Below are 10898 nucleotides of genomic sequence, written 5' to 3'. Positions count from 1 at the left end.
TATGACATACAACTATCTACTGGGGCTTTGGAGGAAAAATAAATAAATAAAGTTTAAAAAAATAAAACAGAGAAAAACAAAAATTAAGGACTGAAGCAAGTGTCACTCTTTTAAACCTCTGACTGCACTGTCTGTATTCCTGCAACATCGTTTATGTTGAGAAATACGAGTTAAATCCGATTTCAAAAAAAGTTAAATATGTAGACTTTTTGACTCTACTTTGACATGTCTAGTTTGTCCTTTGCCACAGAGTCCCTTGGCTCATTAATGCCCAGGATGTTAGTAGAAAGCCTGGTCTGAGGGTCGATCTGTTGGGTGATAGGAACTACATTACCCAGAAGACTGAGCACACAGCGCTCTTGCTGCTCTGCACCAATGAAAGCCCACACTTGGGGCATTTCCGTGAGTCCGACATAGGACGGGGCGGGACTTCCGGCATCTTCCTGGAGGCGGTCCTTTCGCGGCTTTTGAGGTTGTCTACCGGAGCGGAGGCTGCTGGTCGCTAGGTTGTGCCGAGGTAACAGGAGCCGGAAAGAGCGAGAAGAGGTGTTGTCCCCACGGCACAGGAGGAGATCTGAGATTTGGTGTGAGCGCGGCCCGGGTGACCTCCTCCTGGGACCTCCGGCCCGGGTGTCCGCCGTTATCACACGCGTCTCCCGGCAGCCTGGCGCCCAGAGGGTCCTACAGCGACAAACGCGCTAAAGGACCCGGCCCAGGTGACCGTTGCGTTCCCCAGATCCTGACCCAAATCGTAAAGCCGCCGATGAGGGCCTGCTGCTCAGGTCGCTGCAGTTCAGGCCCCCGTCTCCAGAACAGTGGGGGTTCAGGGGTGGGGTCCCCATTTCTGAGAGCCAGGGTGATGAAGTGTGGAAGAGTGTGAAAGGCCGTGGGAGCAGCGCGTGCAAAGCCTTGGAGGTGCGCCTGAGCCGGGAGCATCCGGGAAACCTGGGGTCCGACTTCTGTGTGCAGGAAACAGAGAGTGTGAGGAGTCGTCTCTCTGCATGGCAGCCTGAGCAGCTGGGCCGTCAGTCTGAGGATTCTGGGAGGGTTGTGAATAAAAGAGGAAGACGATCTCTAAGTTAGAGTTTTTACAGTATTTCAAAGGCTGCTCGGGGGAGACAGGGTGGGGGAGGGGTGACGAGGGTGGAGGCTGGGAGACCTGTAAGGAGCTTTCTGGAATAGACTCCGAAGAATGATGCTGGTTTGTGGACCAGAGCAGTGGCGGTAGAAGGACTGTAAGCCAGAAGATTCCTGGTAAATATAAAGAAAACCGGCAGGATTTCCTGTTGTAGCCAGTGTGGCTTTGAGCAAAAGGGCAGAGTGAAGGACAATCAAGTTTTCCTTTTGGCTGAACATATAGAAGAGTTGAGATAGGGAAACTGGTGAGGGGAGCAGGTTTCAGGCAGAGATTAGGAGCTGGAGTTTGGACGTGCTGTTTCTGAGATCCCAAAGTAGAGGTGATCTGTAGGCTGGCATGTCCAGTCGGAGTCCGGGTTGGGGGAGCTGGCTCAGTGATGACAGCCTGAGTCCTGGACCAGAGCCAAGCAAGAATCTCAAATTTAGGAGGGAAAATCTTAACGCGTTTCTTTGAGATAGGCCCTGGGATGAAGGAAGAGAGGACTGGGGCTCGAGGACAGGGCAGAGTGGCTGGGTCTGAGACTGGCAGAAGGGAGGGTCCTGTGGTTCCAGGGCTTTCTGCAGGAGGGGAAGGGCAGGTGTAAGGAGTTATGAGCCCTGCCTGGGATGGAGATGGAGTTTGAGGTGGTGCAGATTCTCTGCTCTGAGGAATGGGTGGATCGTCCACTCCCTGTGGAGCCAGAGAAAGGTCAGCCAGGCTGGTGGAGCAGCCTAGGCCCAGTCAAGGTCACAGATGCCTCAGCTCTCCCAGGAAAGTACAAGTTTAAAACTTTTCGCTTTAACAGGTTTTAAATTTATGGAAACAAGTACAGTCATGCATCCCTTAAGGTTGGACTACCTTCTGAGAAATTCATCATTGATTTTTTTCTTGTGCAAACATCCTAGAATGTACTTACACAAAGCTAGATGGTATCGCCTACTACACACCTGGGCTCCATGATACTAATCTTTGGGACCACCACAATGTATGCTGTCCTTCACTGACCAAAACTTTGTTATGTGAGGCATGACTCCAGTAATTCACTGAAATGACAACTTACACTTGTGGTGTAATATTATCTATATGTGTATGTGTTTGTATTTGGGTTCTGTCATGGGGTCTTGACATAGACCTTCTAACACCCTGGGATTTCTTGGGTATTAATAGTGCTTGTTTGTTATTTGTAACTAGCTCATTTTATCACATGGACGTTTATTATAATGAAGTGACTTAGGGTGGTTCCCCTAGGTAGCCTCAGGATAGGTCTGGTCACCAGAAAGACAAAGTGATTAGAAGTTGAAACTTGCAGGCTCACCCTGAGCCTCCCAAAGATGGGAGGGGAGCTGGAGCTTAGGGATATAAACTTGAGCAGTGAGATTCAGGGAGCTTTTAGGTTAGTGAACACATTGAAATGGTGGAAGTGCTGGGAGGGTGGATCATACTGAAAGGGCATGGAAACTCTGCTGCCCTCACCCCACACCTTGCCCTAGACAGCTCCCATTTGGCTGTTCCTAAGTTGTATCCTTTATAATAAAGCAGTACAGGTAAGTGAAGCGTTTTCCCAAGTTCTGCGAATCATTCTACCAAACTATTGAAACTGAGGAGGGATCAAAGGGAAACCTTGAATTTTTAGCCAAGGTGGACAGAAATACTGGTAGCCTGGGGATCGGGGACTTGCAACTGGCTTCTGCAGGGAAGACAGTCTTGTGGGACTGAGCCCTCAAACCTGTGGATTCTGGTGAGAATAGGATTCAATTGTAGTACATCCAGTTGTTAAAGAATCAGATGATTGGAGTTGGTAAAGACACCATAAATTTGGTGCCACAAAGACAGTCACAGAAACCTCAGGGTATTGATCAAATTTGACATTCGCATAAAGACTTAAAAAACATGTAAGAAACACCTAATTTTCAAAACCTTTTATAGAAATGTTAATCCTGTGGTCAGATGCCTAAGGGATGTGTGCAGTCTGCATCGATGCTCTGAGCTAGGCACCATAAGTGTTGCCGTTTTACAGATGAGGACACTGAGTCTCAGGGAGGTTGATTAATTCTCCAAGGCCATTCAGCTATTAAGTGCTAGCTCTGAGGACTGAGATCTGAGGTTAGATGTCAGCTTGAGGTCACCCTTCTCCAGGGCAAGGAAGGAAGGGAACAGGTCAGCCTTTACCACCCACCATGATCACCTTTTCTCACATCCTCCCTCTTCCACAGGTTCCCATGGTAGCAGCAGCATTTATGGACCCTTCACAGGTAAGTAGAAGATGTCCCAGTACCTCACTGACCCTCATCCCTATCCCCATGGTCCAGGCACACGAATTAGGAGACGGTGATGTCTTGGGACTCTCTGCCCTTAGTTCTGGGTCCTGGGGTCACCTCAGGCACAGGGTCCTTTTTTTTTTTTTTTTTTTTCTGTGAGGAAGATCAGCCCTGAGCTAACATCCATGCTAATCCTCCTCTTTTTGCTGAGGAAGACTGGCTCTGAGCTAACATCTATTGCCAGTCCTCCTTTTTTTTCCCCAAAGCCCCAGTAGATAGTTGTATGTCATAGTTGCACATCCTTCTAGTTGCTGTATGTGGGATGTGGCCTCTGCATGGCCGGAGAAGTGGTGTGTAGGTGCGTGCCTGGGATCTGAACCCAGATCACTTAGCGTGCACTTAACCGCTAAGCCCTGGGGCCAGCCCAGGCACAGGGTCCTTAATCAAGGTCAGAGTTGTACTGAGGGCTCTCCATTTCTCCTGTTAGTAAGGTGAAATAATGAAAGATTTCCTGGGCACAGGAACTGGTGTGTCCACATGCTTGGAGATGAGAATGAGTTGGGAGTGTTCAGGGAACTGCAGGACTCCAGCCACCTGCTAGGAACAGAGATTGAAGGGCAAGAGTCAGTCCTGGAGGGGCAGAATGAGGAGCTGGAGCTCTACTGAGGGTGGTGGGTCCCTGGACTTGGAGCAGAGGATGGAAGTGATCTGACTGAGGTCTAAACAGGCTACTCTGCCTGAGAAGTGTAGGACAGATTGTGGGGGTGAGCGTGGAGGCAGGGAGACCCTGGGGAGGCTACAGTCCTGGTGAGTGTTGATAGTGGCTGTATCACAGCTGTGGCTCTGTAGTTAGAGAAGAGGTTAGTTTCTCAATCTGTTTTGTAATTAAGGGTGATTTTTTTGCTGTACAATGTGTGAGAGAGAATCTGGCACGAGCCTAAGATGTGTGGCTTTAGGTGAAAGTGTGGTTGTGCCATTGCTGAGATGGAAAGCCAATAGTAGGAATAATTAACAGAAGTACTCTCAGGAGTTAGGTTTTTGCCTTGTTGAGTCTGAGATACTATTAGGACCTCTGAGTGGAAACATCTAGTGGACATCTAGAAACACACCTCTGGAGTTTGGGGAAGGGCTTCAATTTGAAGTAACCATCAGCAAGTGGCTGGCATGTGCACTATGTCATATTGAAGAGGGGCACTCCTTAGGTCATGGTGGCAATGCCATTATGGGGGAAGGATAGGGAGAGTATTCTCCAAGGATTGGCTCACTTGCTTTGGCACCTGGATAGGAGTGGCTGTCATCATGAAGACAGATGAGAAAGTACAGTGGCCATGAGTGTGTGTGTGGTGTGGGCGCAGACTTTAGGTGGACGTCCAGGTGGTGGCACAGGATTCCTAGTGTGTAGATAAGAGATTTATTAAGAAACATAGCAATAATAGAGGTCAGTTGACACTGAGGTAAGGCCTGGTGCTTTTCTCCCCTCCATAGTCTCAGAGTTTTTTGATAACTCCTGGTGGTGCCTGGAGAGTGTCAGACTGGATGACAGATTAGCTCAATGGTGAATGAGGTCACCTGGGAGAGTCTCTTGGGCTGTGGTGGGAGAGGTGAGACTGGGCTTTGAGTGAGAGGAGGTGTAGAGAGGAAAGGTGACTGTGTAGAGACAACACATGCAACACTAAAGAGGACGAGGGCTTAGGCTGTCTGACTTCCACACAAGGTCTGGGTGGCTGAGGTTGGAACAAGGCCAGGGCTAGGTGGGGAGGACTTAAAAGCAGTGCTGGGACCTCCACTGGCAGTGGGGTCCATCAGAGGCCTGGGGTAGCCCTGGATCTTGTTACCTTTGGCAAGCATTGCCTGGTTGCCATGTGCTGAGTGGCATGTGGGGAAGCCAGTGAGATGTGTAAGGCGTGGACAGAGGTGGCAGTGGTGTTCTAGGTGTAGTGGTTGGGGTCTGGCATGTGAGAGAGGAGTGATCCCATAGTGCTGAGCAGATGGAGAGGGAGTGTGAGGAGGTACTCAGGGTCCTTGTACTCAAGGTTTAAGCCAGAAGGCTGAGCCTAAGTGTCACTTTTTGTGGCATGATCTGCGCTATCCCAGGACAGTTGACTGTGAGGACAGTGGTTGGGACTCTCTTTGCCAGTGCCAGATCATAGATGAGACTGCCTCTCCCCCTGTCTGTTCTTCCTGATGGTTGGAGGCAGGGGTCAGTGGGACATGAAGAGAGAGCAAGTACCAGTGGCACCAGGACTCGGTATCTTCTCTGAGTTCAGGATTTGGAGAGGAGGGCCATGACCTGGGAGTCCTGGTTTAAGAGGCTGCTTATGATCTCCTCTACCCTCATCATGACAGGGCCATGTGACTTTTGAGGATGTGGCTGTGTTCTTCTCCCAAGAGGAGTGGGGTCTCCTTGATGATGCTCAGAGATGCCTGTACCGAGATGTAATGCTGGAGAACTGGTCACTTATAGCCTCCCTGGGTAAGGACCCTCGCTCCCACACTATTGCCCTATACTCGGCTCTGCTCTTCTCCTTTTTCCAGGGCTCACTCCAATTTTTCCAAACCTGGACCATGGACACTGATTCCTTCCCTGGTTTTCTGGCATAGACTCTGTATGTATTCAGCCCTAACAACCTTCTTCCCTAAAGCCATTCACACAAAGGGTTGGTCTCAGAGTCTTGTGACTTGCCTGACCAATGCCAGTTTGTTTTGCCACTCTTGCTGTATTGACTGTTGGATCTGTGGAAGATCTCTCTCACAGGATCTGCCCCCCTTTTTTGTGCACTGCCTGTCTCAGCAGTTACACCCATTTGCTGGTCAGTATTTGTGGACAACACTAGATTATTTTTGCAAGATTTTCCTCCAGGTTCTTCTAGTAATGGATTCTTTCCTGTGGTCTCTTGTGTGTTGGGTCACTCTGGGCCGGTGTCGTCCACTTAACTATCCTATTTTCTCCTTAGGACTCTGATCTACTAGGTCCCATTTAGTTGTCCAACTTGAGCTGAGGGGTGGAGGACAGCCCTGGGTGCCTGAGGGGATAGACACCTGTCTGGCTATGGGCGGGGGGTGGGGGGGCGGGCAATGGGATCCTGGACCTAGTGAGTAGGAGCAGGAGGAAGGTGTGCTGTTGTGGATGAGTTCTAGTCATATCAGACAAGTGTCCTTTGCTTGCTACTGTTCTAGTGCAAGGCTGATGGCTGTACCTCATTTCTGTCTTTCCTCCCCATCCTTGATATTTTGCCCACATTTTTATTTCTATTGTGACTTTTGACCCCTAGTTGTCCCCTTCCTCTGTGTCCTTTACATCTCTCCTGTTCCTCTCCCTCTGGTGTGTTCTCCAACATTTGTCTACACTGAATGTGTCAGGACAGGTAAACATAGACTTAAATAATCCTTGACCTCCAGGTACCCAGTTGCAATTACCTTTTGCTGGGGTGGGACATACATTCTACACAGCACTCGCCTGTCCTCTGCAGACGAGGTCCTGTTGAGAACCATGGGCAGAGGAGTAAGGTGTATCAGGCCTCTCCTCCCAGCATAGCACCATACCCTGTTTTCTTGCTGGATGTGAGACCTCCCCCTCTCTGTGACCATCAGAAGCCAGTACTGCAGATCCAGGTACTCCACCTGATCCTGACTCCGTTGTCCTGAAAACAAACCCATGGAGTCATTCATGCTTGCGTCTTACACACATTGTAATGGGCTGTCCTGTTCCACCAACGTCTACAGGCACTTCATCAGCATTTTTGTGCTTTCAGGTTGTTGGCATGGAGTAAAAGCTGAGGAGGCCCCTTCTGAGGAAGGTACTTCTGTGGAAAGAGTGTCACAAACCAAGACTCCAAAGGCAGTCCCTTCTGTCTCGAAGACTCATTCCTGCGATATGTGTGTCCTGGTGGAGCAAGACGTTTTGTACCTGGCTGAGCACCAATGCGTGCAACCTAGGCTGAAAGCATACACTTTTGGGGTTTGTAGAGAACCATTCTCATTCAGTTCATACCTATACCAGCAGCAGAAGCAGCACAGTGGAGAGAAATGCATCAGGAGGGAGGAGAACAGGCCGCCACCTGTAGAGAGCTGCAAAATCCTTGTGTCAGACAATATCATCACATGTGGAGAGCTTGAGAAGGATTTCTTGGGTAACTTGGACTTTCTCCAGCAGGACACCCAGAGTGGAAAGCAACCACCTAGAAGCAGGGAGAGCAGGGAGGCCTCTCACACTCAGCAAGGGAATTACAAATGCAGTGAATGTGGGCAAGACTTCACTGAAAAGATTAAATTCATGGAACACCAGAGAGTTCACACTAGAGAGAGGCCTTATGAGTGCAGTGAATGTGGGAAAGCCTTCGCCCGGAAACACCATCTCATTGGGCACCAGAGAATCCACACTGGAGAAAGGCCTTATGAATGTAACGAATGTGGGAGGTTGTTTACAGGTAGCTCTGACCTCATTAAGCACCAGAGAGTCCACACTGGAGAAAGGCCTTATGAGTGCAGTCACTGCAGAAGGTCATTCATGTACAAAAAGATACTCATTGAGCACCAGAGAATCCACACTGGAGAAAAGCCTTATGAGTGTGGGAAATGTGGAAGGTTGTTTTCACACAGGTCTACCTTCGTTATACATCAGAAAGTTCACACTGGAGAAAGGCCTTATGAGTGCAGTCAATGCAGAAAGTCCTTCATGTACAAAAAAATACTTATTGAGCACCAGAGAATCCATACTGGAGAAAAGCCTTATGAGTGTGGCAAGTGTGGAAGGTTGTTTTCACACAGGTCTGTCTTCATCGTACATCAGAGAATCCATACTGGAGCAAAGCCTTATGAGTGCAGTGAATGTGGCAAAGCCTTCAACCGGAAAGATTATCTTCCTGAGCACCAGAGAATCCACACTGGAGAAAAGCCTTATGAGTGTAATGAATGTGGGAGGTTGTTTACACGCAGCTCTGAGCGCATTAAGCATCAGAAACTCCACACTGGAGAAAGGCCTTGTCAGTGCAGTCAATGTGGAAAGTCCTTCACCTGCAAAAAAATACTTCTTGAGCACCAGAGAATCCACACTGGAGAAAATCTCTATGAGTGTAGCAAATGTGGAAGATTGTTTTCACACAGGTCTGCCTTCATTATACATCAGAAAGTTCACACTGGAGAAAGGCCTTATGAGTGCAGTGAATGTGGGAAAGCCTTCATCCACAAATATCGTTTTGTTGAGCACCAGAGAATCCACACTGGAGAAAAGCCTTATGAGTGTAACGAATGTGGGAGATGGTTTACACGCAGCACTGCCCTCAAAAACCACCAGAAAGTTCACACTGGATAAGGACATTATGAGTGTAGTCAATGGGGAAAGTCCTTCACCTACAAAAAAATACTTTTCATTCACTGGAGAATCCACACTGCAGGAAAGCCTTATGAGTGTAATGGATGTGGCAAGTTGTTTAGACTCAGCTGTCACCTCTTTAAGCACCAGAAAGGTCACACTGGAGAGAGGCATTGTCAGTGCTGTGAATGTAGGAAAGCCTTCATCCAGAAGCATCATCTTGAGTACCGGAGCCTCCACACTGGAGAAAAACCTTATGAATGTAATGAATGTGGAAAGCCTTCAGCTGCAAGAATAGACTTGGAAGTCCACACTTAAGAAACATGTTATAAATGCAGTGAGTGTGTAAAGATCTTTGTCTACAAAGAAAATCTTTTACAGCACCAGAGAATTCACACAGGAGAATGAGCTTATGAGTGTAATGAATGGGAGAAAACCTTCAGTCACGAGGATGGACTTGTTCAGCACCAAAAAGTCCACACTGAGGAGAACCCTTATTTGTACAGCAAATGTGCAGAAACTTTCAGTGAAAGATTTCCTCTCATCGCCCACCAGAATGTTCATACTAGAAAGAATCCTTAGCCGTTATCTGAATATGCTATCACCTAGTTTAACATAAAAACACACCAGAGTGTAGGCTTTATATGGGATTGATCAGTCAGAATTTGAAACTTATACTTCTGAGGATCCCCAATTCACTGTCAGTACCAGATGCTTGTGAATTTTTCTGTAACTACATTGACTTTTTAAACTGCAGAGCACCTGTGGCAGAAGGTAGCTCATCACTACCATGTCTCCTGTCCCCATAGTGTCCATCAGTCACCCCAGGAGGCGGAGTCAAGATGGCGGTGTAGGCAGACTCTGAACTCACCTCCTCCCATGGACACAGCCAATTTACAACTACTCGTGGAAAAATTACCCCTGAGACAGAACTGAAAACTGGATGAGAGGAACTCCTGCAACAACGGACAATCCTAACTGGGGTGGAAGAGGCAGAGACTCCCTTCCGGAGAGGAAAAACGCCGCCTTCACAAGCCGCCAGCTTCACGGCCGCCGGGAGCAGCTCACAGGTACGCAGCCTCCCTGGAGGCGTGGGGCCCTGAGCCGGGGAGCGCCCCCGCTGTGGGCATTTTGTGGACCCAGCACAATCGACACCAGTGGCATAATATCTGACCTTGCCTGCTACTAAAGCATTGGGGAGCACCCCCAGAAAACCCGGTTCACAAAGAAACTAAAACTGGCTCTTAAAGGGCCCGCGCACAAACTCACCCGTTCCAGAAAGCATCCTAAAATCACCAGAAAGAAAGGTGCACACTGCTTTGGTGATAAGAGACTCACCTAATAGGCCCTGAGTGCATCTCGGTGAGGGGTGAGACCTCTCCAGGGACTGGGACATTGGCGGCGGCCATTGTTGTGGCCTGGTGTGAGCGTGCTGACACAGACGCCATTGGAGTTTTCCCTGAGACCTGCTAGCCCAGGGTCTGCTCCACCCGCTAGAGCACCGATTTAATCCAGCTCAGCCAAGGCAGGCAGCCCACCCTAGAGACGGGCCCCACCTAACAACAAGCCCTCAGGCAACGTGTGGACCTGCATAGATTGGTGACTGGATTTTCTGCAGCCTGGCAACTGAGCTGACTTGAGCGGGGCAGGGTGTGCACAAGGAGCGGGTGGAGAGTGTGGGGTGGTGGCGGAGTGTGTGGGGCTCCCGCCGTGGAGAGACTGGGTCCGCTTGGGGAGGTCGGGCGCCACACGGGCAGGACTGTGTTGACTGTGTGTGTGGACCTCTGGGCGGCAGGGCTTGTCAGCTGCAGAAGACTTGTGCTTCTCAAAGACCCACATAGGAGGTTTGCCCCACCTTCCAAAGCCTGAAACAATTGGGTGCTCCTGTGCCTGAGGCCAGCCCCACCCAGCTGCAATCCTCAGAGAGCTGACAAGAGACCTAATAGGCTAGAGGTTTACAGCAATTCTAAGGCCCTGAGCCTAACAACCTGCCACACTGGGGGCCTACTCACTTAAAAGAAATACTGCAACACAAATGTGGTATTAGAACTTGCAGCCAACTGTGCTGGGGCTCCCCACACCTGATAAAGAGACTGAAGGGCCCACAACAACTACAAGCAGCTGAGCATTACAACAGCTGGCCAGGAGCATAACTCAGCCTCCCTGGGCGCCTATAGGGAGAGCTAACAGGCCACAATAGAAGGACACACGT

At 49.3% G+C, this 10898-nt stretch overlaps 1 protein-coding gene across 1 annotated transcript; it reads left to right on the top strand.

Moving 5' to 3' along the window:
• Positions 1-480: 480 nt before the first annotated feature.
• LOC106803324 (uncharacterized) lies at positions 481-10398 on the top strand. Its single transcript, XM_087420997.1, has 3 exons — positions 481-716; positions 3331-3369; positions 7128-10398. Exon 3 carries the CDS (start codon positions 7250-7252, stop codon positions 8684-8686), a length of 1437 nt encoding a protein of 478 aa, XP_087277123.1. The 5' UTR covers positions 481-716; positions 3331-3369; positions 7128-7249; the 3' UTR covers positions 8687-10398.
• Positions 10399-10898: the final 500 nt, after the last annotated feature.

Source organism: Ceratotherium simum, chromosome 33, assembly GCF_057802395.1.
Source record: "Ceratotherium simum simum isolate JZ-2026a chromosome 33, ASM5780239v1, whole genome shotgun sequence".
Lineage (NCBI taxonomy): Eukaryota > Metazoa > Chordata > Mammalia > Perissodactyla > Rhinocerotidae > Ceratotherium > Ceratotherium simum.
The sequence above is the reverse complement of the archived record's forward strand: the minus strand, read 5'-3'. Positions and strand labels throughout refer to the sequence as shown.

Bases quoted from the DNA above. Each gene is read 5' to 3' on its own strand.
- LOC106803324 (XM_087420997.1), top strand. From the start codon at position 7,250: ATGTGTGTCCTGGTGGAGCAAGACGTTTTGTACCTGGCTGAGCACCAA.